A 14,365-nucleotide genomic window follows, 5' to 3' on the forward strand; every position below is an offset into this window, starting at 1 on the left:
TGTCGGCTGTAAAGACCAAAATAAATATTCTGCTTACCCTCAGTGAGACACTTGGGCTTGCCTCTGGGAAATAATGATATAAAGTTGTGGTGGGATGGGTGAGAGGGTGACATGCAGAGTAGCATTCCAAATTGCTTTCAGTTTGTTCCTTGACTTTGATTTTGTGACAGTCACAATGGAAAACCATGACTCACATAAATAGGTAGTGGTGAAAGGTAACAGAAATTTGATTGCCTGTTTTGACAGAGAGGAATACTGACTGGCAGCCAGTATCCAGAATGAAGCAAGGTCAACTTGTGTTAGCTGAGGCTTCAGACTGCTGTCTACTGATCATTTCATTTTCCAACACAGTGGACAGAGCCATGTCTTCTGAGAAAGCTAGCTAGTTAACAGTGGTAAAACATGTTTGTCTCTACCTAATGATGTGTTGTGATTGGTGTGATTGGATATTCAAACATAACTGGTCATTGAAATTATGCATTTTAGTTTGATGTTTTTCATGTGTGTGAATTCTTGAGCACATTTAGATATAAAAATAACTAGCTTTGTAAATTACCAAAAAAATGTTTTAACCATTTGGCAGTACCACTGCCTCCATGGCCTACTAGATGGTGCTTCTGAGGCCCACCTGTGGGCTGTGGCCCACTGGTTGAGAATGGCTGCTCTACATCACTGATATCTTATGTCTGTCTGGAGGTTTGTGACACATAAGGCCTAAACACGCTCGAAGCGTCTGATGCGCGTTTTGAATTACACCCATTGTTTTCAATGGCCGAACACGCACTAGAAGCGTTATGACGCGCGTCAAACTGCCTTGACTGCCTACTCCGACCTTTTTTCGATTTTTGGAGCGTCAAATGAGGACCCAGCGCCCAAAGCTGTTTTCTCTGCAGCCGAAAAAGAGAGAGATAGCGCAAGTCAGCTGAGCACTGGCGAGCAAGAGAGAGAGAGACAGCACGGCAGTGGTCGAGCAAGGAGAGCGAGTGGTAGTGAGAACAAAACCTCTGAATGAGAGAAATAAAACGCCATATTCTGATTATTTCATGGCAGTCATGTTTTAACGCACAAATAAATAACCATCAAACAGTCAACAAATGATTTACTGTGGACATTGTCGCTCTTAGTTTCAGTTTCATTGCCACTGCATTTCTCCTTTTCATTCATTCATTACATCCAACTAGCGGTTAATTCAAGGACAAAATGAAAAATTTGTGTTGGTTCTGTGGTGTTGGGATTTCAAATCTGACGCTTGCAGTGCGCCATAGGAGCATCAATTGACACGCGTCAATTATCGCTTCCAGTGCATTTAGGCCTATACTGTCATCATTAATTTGAACCAATGGCTGTCCTTATTCGATTTTGTGGCTGTGCAGTTCATTTGTTCACCATTCTGTGTGGCCTTAGAGTTACACAGAATGGTGTAACTCTAAGGCCACACCAGTTTTTAAAGTCCCTAAAACTGTGTTTTGCTTATTGTTGCTTCACTGTGATCTTTGTTCATCACTGTGCAGAATGACGTTTCTCTGTGCTCACCTTAAAATTCAGTTTAAGACGCATACATACGAGCAGAATCTGTGACATCACAACTAATTTGGAGCCAATCATGGTCCTGTATACATCTTACACAAGTGTGATGTGGAAACTTGAAGGCTCCAGTGCACATACACTGAGAACCCTAATACTGTATATATTAATTTATATAGTACATATGTGTGTGTGTGTGTGTGTGTGTGTGTGTGTGTGTGTGTACCTCATAGACATGCACTATTTGTGGTCCGATGTCGTCTCCCACCACAGGAGGTTCTTTAGGTTTCCAGTTGGCAATGGGCAGCAGCACCTGACCAGGAGATGACGTCCTGGGAAGAGTGCAAACACACACACCCACATTTTTAAGGTATAAGTTGCAGCCATAGAGATACAGATCGTATACAGTTGTGTTTTCCAAACAAAAAGATATAGAAGTACAGTATGGATTCATTTACAGGATCACAGTCACAGTTTGTATTCCCACAACTAGTCAGCAGATGAGAAAGTAGTCTCTGTTCTCAGTTAAGCGCCATTTCTTCATCACTACCTAAACCTACAATAACTGTTTTTTTGGCCACTTAGTTGGACTTCAAACGAATAGCAAGCTATACTGTATGTGTATGTATTTGTGTATGTGTAGAGCTGAAACAAGCCATTAATCGTTACTAATTGATTGATCAATTCATCAAAAATTAATCAGCAACTGCTTTAATAATTGTTTAATCATTTAATATTTTAAGCATTTAATTAGTTTTGGCTCCGACTGCTAAAATGTGGATATTTACTGATTTTCTGTGACAGTAAATTCAACGTCTTTGGTTTTGGACTGTTGGTCAACTTTGGGAAATTGTGATGGGGATTTCTCCCTATTTTCTTGCATTTTATAGACAAAACTAATAATCAATTAATCAGGAAACTAATGAGCAAAGTAATCAATTAGCAGCCCTGTTAATAGCAACCCTAGTGTGTGTGTATTTGTGTTTTACCCTCTGATGGAGACCTTAGCGAGGACAGCCAGCTTGGTGATGCTTGAGACTCGAGGACTGGTGTTGTTGAACTGGTTAGAGCTAAAACACAGAGAACACAAACAGTGAATGGATCCATCATCTCCATGTGATGAAAACTAAACACGAAATACTACAAATGTGCATAAAATATATATACAAACAGATGTAAAAATAGAGACTTTAAATAGATGGATGTATGTTTCTGTTGCAGGTGTGCTAGAAATACCCACAGGGTGGTGCTGCTGCCTTTGACCTGACAGAAGAGGAGGCTGTGTATGGAGTTTTCACACAAACTGATTAAGTTATATGTAGATATCTTCTTGGACCGCAAGAAATTGTAAGGGGTATTTTTAAAACTTTTTTTAAAGATGAACCATTAATGGATTAATCAAGACAATAGTAGTAGTCAAAACATGTAAGTGTATCCTCCCAAACAGCCTGCCTACACAGGCATCCTGACACATTTTAAAGACCAGTAAATCTGACACTCACTGTTGCTGAGTGGCAGATTTACTGGTTGTTGAAGAAGAGCTGAAGAAGATGGAGGTGTCAGACTGTAACCAAAGGCTACTGAAACCTCTCATTAACATACGTCTTCTTTCCACAAACACCAAGATTCACACAGAAGAATGTCTGTGTTGCTGAACTGGGCTGTGTGCTGCTTCCTTCAGAGTTTCAGGAGGGTTTTTTGTCATTCAAATGAGCACTGTGAGAGACACAGCTCTGCTCTAATGAATGCTGATGTAAGGACTGGGCCTGCTGAGGCTGTGTTCAGATAGACAACAGCACTGTGTGAAGAAATACAGCCTCTTGGTGTCCTGATAGCTGGATGTTTAAGACACATTCCAGATTACCGCAATGTCCCCTGTTCCCTCTCTTTTCCTATCTGCTTCTCTACTCTACACTATCAAAGAAAGGTAAAAATGCCAAAAAAAATTAAAATCATAGCCTCCACATTCATTTCAAGGGTGTTGTCACATACAGCTCCATCAAAAAATGCAGGGTCATCTGGCAAAAGAGTCACTGTGTTGGCCAATCGCATACGTGCAAGCAGACCTTCCAAGTAGTTTACTTTGTGATGTGAACAGTTTATTCTTGCTGTTTAGCTTGAAATCATGGAGACAGAATGAAAGGATTGTTGTTCTGATAACTTTCTACAGTTGTATGATCCTGTCTCAGAGAATTTAAACTACTACTACAAACTTGTGAATCTGTTTCTCCTATTGGGCTTCCTGAATTCTGACAGAATTATGACTTTAAAGTCAGAAAGAAAGTACATGTCTCAAAAGCAATCCTGTCGCATTGCTTTTGATGTTTCCTTTCTGGTGCAACTCCATGCAAGGTGGTGGTCTTCTTTGGGCCCATTGGGCATAAAGAAGACCAGCTGAGTGTGCTTGGTCTACCAAGCACGCTCAGCTGGTCTTCTTTCTCAGTTGATTTAGCTCCTAGCCACTATTTCTCGTAGCAAAAGTCTTTGTTACAAATGTCCAAAACAAACTGACAATCATAGACATATTTCCCTTGCACTCCACACAATGACACAGATGTGACGTAGACATGGACAAAGACACTGCACAGTCGGAACTAGGAGAGGCTGCTGCAAATGTTGTCGCGCCACCATCACACCAGTTCATGGAGAAAGAGAGAGAGAATACCACCAACAAGGGCCCCTTCATTTCTCTTTTTATTTTTACAAAATAACTCTTCTGTTAGCTTCCTCAGTGCAATTTCTCCATGAGTTGTAAAAAACAGTGATATGCACATGTTAATCTGTTGATTGATTTCTGCCTGTATGTTGAGAGGTTCCCAACACAAAGAAAATAGCTGTATATGAATAGATAGAGGAGAGTGTCAGTGTTCCAAGGATATATGATCCATGTTGATAGTATATTCTGAGCCTTAGTAATGTTCAAGTTAGTGATGAATTCAATCATATCAACAATCAAAGACTCAGTGGGGAATATCATCCAGGACCAACAAACCATAAATAATATTTTCAAAACATACTACTGTAAATTATATAAAAATGACAAAGAGAAAAATTCATCAGAAATTGATATTTTTGTGGATAAAATCACATTACCTACACTAAAACATCAGGCTGATGTCTTGGACAACCGACTGACATCAACAGAATATGAAAAAATGCACTCAAAAAAATGTCAAACAATGAAGCCCCTGATCTGGATGGTTTCCCTGCTGAATTCTATAAGTGCTTTTGATCAACACTTTCACCTTTATTCACCAGAGTAGCAGATGAGATAAAAAGATCAAAGTCCATCCCAAAACATATGCATATAGCACTCATCTCAGTACTACTTAAACCAAATAAAGACCCAATCCTCTGTACAAGCTATCACCCCCTATCGTTAATCAATACAGATATTAAAATCATTAGTAGAGTATTAGCAATTAAAATCGAATCAATCATTTCATCTCTCATCCACCCAGATCAAACAGGATGTATTAAAGACAGATATTCCTCAGAAAATACACGCCCCCTCTTCAATCTGATGAACACATCCCATCGACACAAAATCAATATCAATATCCTTCCTATTAGATGCAGAAAAGGCATTTGATAAGAGTAAACTGGACATTCCTCTTCAAAACTCTAGAAAAGTCTGGCTTTGAAAAATCATTAATTCAATGGATCAAATTCTCTACAGCACACCCAGGGCAACAGTCACTATAAATGGATTAACTTTACAAAACTTCACACTCTGCAGAGGGACCAAACAAGGATGTTCTCTCTCACCATTACTATTTGCCTTATTCATCGAACCATTAGCTGCAATAGTACGTCAAAATAACAGTATCACCGGCATCACATCAAACAACATAACACACAAAATCAGTCTTTATGCAGATGACATTATTTCTACAAATCCAAATAAATCACTCAGTGAAGTTATCAAAATCATCAACCTTTCTGACTATTTAATAAATTGGAACAAATCAACTATTTTACCATTGTGTCAGCATAAATGGAATACTACACCTCAGAACAGAAATATTACACAACACAAGATGCACACAGTGGGACTTACCGGATCAGACATATGTATTCACTGTACCCTAAACATGACTGACCACTACTTCCATGCACTCTGGGACTTCCCACCAGTACAACATTTCTGGAAAGAAATAACTACTAAATTATCACTGTTCTTTGGGTGCACCATACTTGGACATACTTGACACATCACAAAAACAAATCACAACACCTTTACTGGGGTCCCTTTCACAAAGCAGGTTCAAGAAACTCTGAGTCTAATCCTGAACTCTGAGTTGATCAACTCTGAGATAGGAAACTCTGAGTTTCCGGTTCCAGAACAGCTGATTTGAGTCAGTTTATTCAACTCGGAGTAGTTTCACCTGGAGTTAAGTGCGTGCACCACAACTATAAAAGCCAGCATCAATGGAGCCCCGATTCAACGAGTCACCATGGCAACGGGGAAGAGGAGGGCGGCGTTTTTCACCCCACTAGAACTAGAAATCTTAATGCGATAATACGGCGAGTTTGAACATGTTTTCAAAAAGAAGTGCAACACCGCTGCAGCTGCAAAAGAGAGGGAGACGGCGTGGGAGAAAATCGCTGCTCGGGTCAATGCCTAAGTTTAAATGTAGTCCTTTGCAATCACAATAATATTACAGAGGAATACTGCTTGATTGGTCGCCTATTAATTTATTTCATTTAGGTCCAATCCCGCGAGGGAGAAGCGCACTTGGCAGCAGTTTAGGATGAAATATAAAAACATTGTTCAAACAGGTGAGACCTCGGCATAATCTCATGGGGGTACCTCATTTTGATCATGTTTTACATTGTAAAGTAAATATTAAGTGGCTGTTTGACTGAGCAGCTGTTTTATCCCCAACATAATGCTGGTTTCACACACATAAATGTCTTCTCATTTACATCATGTTCTTTTAAATAATTAAGCCTATTTAAACTAACACAGACTTCTACTCAGCCAACAGAAAGAAGGCAGATGCCCGTAAAACGGGTGGTGGCCCAGCACCGCCACTTCTAACGGAGGCAGGGGAGCTGGCCCTAAGCCAGAATTTAGGAAGGCCAGTGGCTGGCTCCGACATTGTACAAAAAACTTCCGTTTGCAAAGAAACGCAGCGCAACACACAATATCTGCTGGGATGTGAGAGCATGACTACGATTGGTAATGTTGCAAATGTAAGGACGGATTAGGTTGTGTATGTAGATGATGGACTGTGACGTGAAACGGTTCCGCTCAAAAAGATCTGGAAATGCAAGAACATCTATGCGCGGTCTGATAACCATCTCTCGACGAATATTTAATGCTCTGCGCAGTAATGCTGCACCTTCATCCACGGGATCGTTATCAAAAGGACATGCCATGTTAGTGAAAAATGTTACTGTGCCTAATGGACTTCTAATATACTGACTCTGATTTTTTTAAATGACAGACGGCAGAACTAGGCAACGCCAAAACTCGCCTGCTGACTGAATGAATGAGGAAATCAAATGGAGTGTGTGGCTCTGAAAGAGGGCGGAGACTGAGAGAAACTCGAGGTTCATTGAGAAAAACCTGGTCCCGACCAGGTTAGGTTCATAGAGTCTGTTGCTACGGTAACTGACCGAGAGCTTAAGTTACCCCTCTCTCTGAAACAGGCTAGAGTTATCCCTCTTTCTCTGGTTTGAGTTACCTCCCTTTTTGAAACGGAAAACTCAGAGTTTCCCTCATTTCAGGGTTAACAGACCCTGAGTTTTCACTAAACCTGCTTTGTGAAACGGACCCCTGGTAGCCCTAACTATCGCCAAAAAAGTATTTTACTAAATTGGAAAAACAGAGAACAACTCACCATCTCAGAGTGGTTAAATTTTTTAACAAGACAGGAACAAGACAACTCTGGAACAAAACTCAGCCCTACAAAAAAAACATTCTGACCAATTCAATGAAAAGTATTCAAAACTTCTTAAATCTCGAGTTGCCGGTGAGGTAGTGCCACAACAAAGTCAAACAAACAACATCCATGAACATTCACATACATACACGAACACAAATAGGATCATACACACACACTCTTGCAAACACATTCTCTTTAGAGGCAGACGTACAAGTGTAAACATGCTCACACAGACACAAACATACAACATTGAAACTGCTAAGGAAAAAAAAAACAGAAACACCTTTTTTCTTTTCGTCATCATTGTCGCATAATGTTTTATTGAAATTTCCTCCTCATTTGTTTCTATTTAATTTATTTACTCATTCATCGACTCTTTTCCACTACCGACTGTCCCTTTGTTTGTTTCTACTATCAGTGCTACCACAAATATCATTAATGATTCAAATACTTTTATGCCCAAACTCACTCTACTCACACTCGTAGTGATAAGAACTATCATAGAGAATGAATTGAAAAAAGTTTAGAGAGTTATGCTTTATTCCTGTTCTTCATGCACGGGAACTTTGTATATATGTTCAAGACATAGTGTAGGATGTCTCAGGCACTATTGAACGGGCACTACAGTTCATCCGATCAACTTCAGCTCAACTCAAAATTGTGGTCTTCAGACATGTGAGGCGTTTAGGGAACATGGGTAAATTATACTGTCTATGATAGCCTGTGTGTGAGGCATTTAGGGAACATCGGTAAATTGTAGTGTCTGCTGATAGCTTGCATCTCAGGCGTTTAGGGAGCATCAGTAAATTGCAGCATCTATCGATAGTCTACACGAGAGTTATTTAAAGGATGGGCACTGTTCTCTCTAGGTACTGAGAAATCGTCCCGTTCCGAACAGACATGTTTTGAAAGGGCTGGATTGTACCTGACCATCTGCAGGTCAAACTTCACAGAAGTGTCCTCCTCCGACAGCTGGTGCACACTGAAGCGCAACTCGGCCAGCACCTGACCAATCACAGCACAGGAAGCAACAGCAAAGGACCAGGAGTGGAAAAACAGGAGGGCACAGGAGAGAACACACAACACCATGTTAGGATCCATCATGTAGAGGAACTGCCTGCCATCATTATTTTACTGTCTTAAAGGATAAGGCTGTTGATTTTCTATAATTTTCTTATTGTCAACAAATCTCATAGGAATAAGAATAATAAGATTACTTATATATACACATCAGGCTTTGCTTTCTTCATCTGTTTTTTCTGATATTTTACTTATCCTTCACTGTACATGATCAGCGAAACCTCTGTAGTGAAATCTGTAGGATCTGTACAGCAAGAGATACTATACTATTACAGGTACAGTAATGTGGCTGACAGCAGTTATCACTGACCTTGGTTCCTCCCTTCATGGGGTTTCCCAGGTCACACACCACCATCTTGGTGTGGTTCTCTTTCTTGTAAGCACAGGACAGCCTGGTGAGGGTCTGTTAAAAACAAATTTATTAGAGATGTGATGGTATCAAATTTTCATGCTACGATATTGTGGCCCAAAATATTCCAGTAAATGGTATTATCCCAATAAATACCAAACTTTTCTGAAATACTACTATTAGTTTTAAAATATAGCCAAATTTCTTCACATCATGGTCGCCCTGGATTAAATCAAATTGAACAGACTGAGCTGTATATTGCTGCTGCTGCAAATGAACTGACAACACAAACAAAAGCAGGCTGGTTGTTTAGAGTTCGAAAAGGTTGAATGGAAATTTGGTGTTCATAACTGTGTGAAAGAATCCAAAACTCCTGCACTCTTCAATCATTTGTACTGACTTTATTTCTAATGTATCAATCCTCAGACTTTAATCAGGTATAATTCATGAATGGAAATTTAGAGTGTAGAATGTGTGGAGTTCATTAACTGACCCATCTGTTTAGGATAAGACTTTCTCAAGGACAAGAACTGTAAGTTGCTGCTGGGTGTTAATAATTGTATTTGTGTCAATAATTGGACCACAGCACAGTTTGGACTCTTATACACCACTCGCACCACCTGCCTGTCTGCACAGCATTGTCCACATCATTAAAACTTGATGATAACTTACAAACATGAGCACAAGTCTTGTCCCGCAGCTTGTTGAACGAGCCACCAAACAAACATTCACCGGGGAAAAGTGCACAGCTAACGTCAGTTAGCAGCTAGATAGCTAATTAGCTGCTCAGCTGCAGCACATTAAACAGCATGTAAACATACCTGCAGATGTCACTTGAGACCTGTTAAATGCTGGTTTGGTCATTGCTCTTCAAAATCCCTGTTAGCGACGCGCTGTCTTTCCATGACTTGTACTTACAGCAGTTTGTTTACTTTGTCTTAAATGAGACATTAAATTTTGAAATTAATCCGCGGTTCACATGCGTGCCGAACCGTGGGGGGCGATCGGTACGGATCACGGATAAACTACGATCCATTAAAATCTAAATTGGGCTGTATGGTTGAATATCAGGAATTGAGATCCCAGTATTTCCAGGGAAGACCTGAGACTTGATAAACAATATAGCTATAAAGCTGCTTATATTTAATTTGAAATTATTTTATTTAAACTACGATTCTAAGACACCAATTGTATTTTGGAATTTCCAATGATAAACAGGCCTCAGTGTAAGTGACATTACCTGACTGCGGACTACCCCGGTGAAGTCAGCCTGTTGTGGAGGGTAGACGTGGAGTTCGGCCTCATAGGCTCCTTCTCCCTGGTTTTCAGCACTGATCTCCAGTGTCAGAGCGTTATCATCACCAATGTAGATCTGCTCGCGGTCACTGTCGTACAACAAAGAACAACAATAGTAACACAATACAGAATTGCTAAATGTTTTTTATTTCAGCCTAATATTCCTTGTTTTGAAGGGCAACAATACTGTCATTTGATATGAGAAAGAATGAACAAGAAAATGATGCAATTTGTTGACATTTACTAAAAATGAGGTAAACATCACTGAGACTTTTAATCACTATATCACCCTATTTATAGCTTATTATTTAGATGAAACCCTGACATGACTATAATCAGTCCAGCACGCAGACTGTAGTAATGACAAGAGAGCAGAAAGATGAACAATTTCCCACCTCTTCACAGACAACCTCAGGTCGGGCTTACAGATGTTGTCATCTCCACAGTCCAACAGGATGTGAGCCTGAGGGAAGAAACAAAGTAAAGAAAAGGGAGGACAGGAGGAAGGAAAAAGAAAACAAGAAAAGAAAGCAAATAGAGAAAACAAAGAATCAAGTCTAAGAAAGTAAAAAATAGATAAATAAAACAATAAAATGGACAAAAGAGGATCAGTCATACAAAAGTGAAACTGAATCGTCAACCCATCCTAATATAATCATCAGGAAAACGTGAACACTGCTCACAAAACAAAGACACACAAGCCGTTTTCACATATAAACTCTGGACAATGGGCCTCGTTCACAAACAGTTCATTTCATACACACAAATTTGTGCTTAAACCATGCATGCAACGTTTTAAGCACAAATCTGGGATTCATCAATATGTTCTTATCTGAATTTGTTCTTACTCTGTGAACAAATTTAGAACTGCCTTAGACCATGCATATGCACAAATCATAAATGTCTTAAAAAATGATACAGTTGATATTTATTCAATGTAAACAGTATATTAGAACTACAGTTATTTAAAAAAAATATTGGGCCTAAATATACAACATTTAAGTGTGAAATTGCTGATAATACACAACTTATTTACCAACTATAAAATTATTAGTTAAAACATTGTAATCCATAAATCATCATCATAAATGTAATGAAATTATCAATATATTAAAATTGTCCTGTTCCTACTTTTAGATGACAATAGCTTATATTTCAGAGTTTCCATATTGGAATGTGAAAGCGATTAATTTCCCATCAGATTTGGCTGCGATATATGCAGCTGGTTAACCAGCAGCCTGTTCAGTGTTCCTCACAGCCTGACATTTCAGCAGTGGTACAGGGAGGGGTGCTCTGCTTTCAGTACATCACGGCCTGTTGTGGACAGATACAAAACACGATGCGCACCAGGTGCAGCAGTAGAGATTTATTTAGATCAATTCCACAGATCTACACATTTAAACAACTATTTTATTTTGTTATGGACGTAGTGGTGCAACAGGCATGCAGACTGTATTTACAATCCAAATGGTTGTGCCAATGAAATGTTTACCAGCCAAATCTACCTTTTCTGGCTTCTACTTCTGAGCAGTAAAGTTTTTCTGCATTTTTACAATCACTCTTTGCAATGAGTGACAGGTCTCTGCACTGCTGCACCGCTCCAACAGAGCTTTCCTTATATAGAGAAATGAGGGTGTGGTTGTATGCTAATTACCGATAGCGTGCACATACCTGTCAATTTAGAATGATTCTGATTCACTAACATACACACTGTGGTAAGAGAAAATTGGCCAGTGCGCATGTGTCATGAATGTGACGGTAATTTTGCGTGTGCACTTAGTTTGTGCGCCAAGTAACATTTCTACGCACACATTAGTGAATGAGGTCAAATGTCCAGAGAATCAGCTCCGGACATTTTCCAGAGTTCACACATGTAGCACACAGCAACAAACTGTCTGTGTCAGACGCGATGTCATAATACTCCGTTTGTTTTAGGCGAGGGGTGCAGGAGACAGGACATGACACAAAAAATATGCTGCGATTGTAATTTAAGCTTTTATTTATTATTTGTTTTATGAGAATCACAGGAAGTCATCTCATTAGCACTACCTTCACAGTGTAGGATTCAGGCCCAGTCAAAACAATGCCACTTAGCTGGCCTGCTGCATTTATCCAACACCAGCAGCATGTGTAAAATAGTGGCTGTAGATGAGAGGGTAGTTGACTGCAAAGATGTCGTATTTAAGTTTATGTTCTGCTTGTTCAACAGTTGTATGATAAATTGCTTGTACCATCTCCTTACTGGCTGATTTTGTTGGACTTACGGCAGCGAGCAGTTGTAGCCCACTTGCTTGCTGTGAATTCTCCGGAGAATTCACTGCTGTATTCACACATGGGCTCAATCGGACATTACACGGACTTTGTACTATGGAGTTGGCAGGGTAAAGTCCGTTTAATGTCCGGTCTGACTGATTCAGACATCTGCGTTCATACATACAGCTCCTCCACATAATGTCCCGAAAATTTCAGGGTTGCAGTGCATGTGTGAAAGGGGCTACAGAGTGGTGTTACCTGCTTGGTGACATTGGACGGGGCTGACATGTCCAGGATGGGCAGGAGCCCGGTTTGGTCTGCAGCTCGCTGGTAGTCCAGACTATACTCCATCACCACAGAGATAGGAGTGATCTTATCCCGAAACTCACGATCATCCTGAGAGAGACAGTGAGAGAGAGACAGAGCCCAAGACAGGGAGAGAGAGACAGAGATCGAGGGAGCAACAGAGAGAGCGGGACAGAGAGCAAGAAAGAGACAGAGATCAAAAGAGCAACAGAGATCAAGAGGGCGAGAGAGAGACAGATCAAGAGTGCGAGAGAGAGAGAGATCGAGAGATCGCAAGAGTGACAGAGAGCGAAAGATTGAGAGAGTGAGACAGAGTGAGAGAGAGAGCGAGAGAGAAAGAGAGAGAGAGGGAGAGAACGAGAGCAAGAGAGAGAGAGATGAATACAGATTTCACTTCTTCCTTTTGAAGAAGAATGAAACTTTTCATTCATATTTAGATCCAGACCTTAAATGACAGAGCGAGGCCACTCTTAATGAATCAGTATTGGCTAATAAAGCATAAAGATATATCTGTACCAGCATCAGTGCTTGAAGCTATGCAAAAAGAACTTGCCATTGTATTTTTATGTCTATTTGCCGCTTATTTTTCTTCTGTCTTAGGCATAAGCGGCAGGTTATGCAAGAAAACAACTAGTTCATACGACAAAACTGACAACTGGCCTGACAAGAGGTGTAGGTGCTGCTACTCTCAAGTCAAAAGCTGACAAATTCGGTTTATGTTTTGAAACCAACGCCAAACAAAGGCAGATGATCGCTGATCTGGCACAGAAAGCCATCGTAATTAGTTACACCGTTACCCTCCTAATTCTATCACTGTGATGCTGTTGGGCAACTAACACACAGCAGCAGCAGCAAAACAAACATGTTACTACCTTTAACTCAGGGAGCCAGTTCACCTCCTTCTCCGTGATATTGAACGCCAGAAAAGTGACTCCTCCGACAAAGCAACTGCAATCCACGGAGAGAGGAAAACCTTTTCAACAGCTTGAAAGAATAATCAGCTTATCTAGCCACTTATCTAGTCCACCAAAACCCAGGACCTAATTCCAACTGTATTGACTCCCAACATGACTCCCAGTCCCCTAACACTTTCATCAGACAAGGTAATGTCCATTCCATGACTGAGATACACCAACGATGTGACAGTAATCCACTGTCTTCTGTGTATGACTGTTTTACCAGTAAATGCGACTCAAGCGCCTCCAGCTATCCCCAAAACGAGTGCTCACAATGTGGCTGTTTATAAACAATGCAGCAAAGTTTTGTGGGACCCATGTGCAAAACCTAAAGGATTACTTGGGGTACATTTAAACATCAGAAGCGTTGTTTCAAAAACTGAGCAACTTGAAAAATTACTCATGGACTCAAACCTTGATTTCCTGTGTTTGTCTTAAACGTGGCTAACTGACTCATCACCCAACACTGCATATCAAATACCGGGATATAATGTCTTTAGAAAAGACCGAAAACTGGGCAGGGGCGGTGGACTGCTTATGTATGTGAAATACGGCATTAACTGCATAGAAATTAAATCCAGCAGCTCTATGGATATTGAATGCATTGCTGTAACAATTATTTTATCCCCATGCATGTCCTTCACTGTTGTTGGTATATACAGACCTCCCTCATAAGATAGCATGTTTTATGAAAATCTAAAAAAACA

The 14,365-nt window shown here is 40.2% G+C and overlaps 1 protein-coding gene across 1 annotated transcript in view; it reads right to left on the reverse strand.

The window, feature by feature from the left end:
• Positions 1–14,365, reverse strand: part of itgav (integrin, alpha V) — an 89,892-nt gene that overhangs the window by 20,106 nt on the left and 55,421 nt on the right. Inside the window, exons 20-26 of the mRNA XM_042425689.1 lie at positions 12,655–12,792; positions 10,539–10,606; positions 10,088–10,232; positions 8,809–8,901; positions 8,344–8,423; positions 2,514–2,594; positions 1,751–1,856 (exon numbers count right to left, since the gene is read on the reverse strand). Of these exons, the coding sequence (XP_042281623.1) occupies positions 1,751–1,856; positions 2,514–2,594; positions 8,344–8,423; positions 8,809–8,901; positions 10,088–10,232; positions 10,539–10,606; positions 12,655–12,792 (711 nt within the window). The remainder of the gene's footprint in view (positions 1–1,750; positions 1,857–2,513; positions 2,595–8,343; positions 8,424–8,808; positions 8,902–10,087; positions 10,233–10,538; positions 10,607–12,654; positions 12,793–14,365) is intronic.

Source organism: Thunnus maccoyii, chromosome 11, assembly GCF_910596095.1.
Source record: "Thunnus maccoyii chromosome 11, fThuMac1.1, whole genome shotgun sequence".
In the NCBI taxonomy this organism is placed as follows: Eukaryota; Metazoa; Chordata; class Actinopteri; order Scombriformes; family Scombridae; genus Thunnus; species Thunnus maccoyii.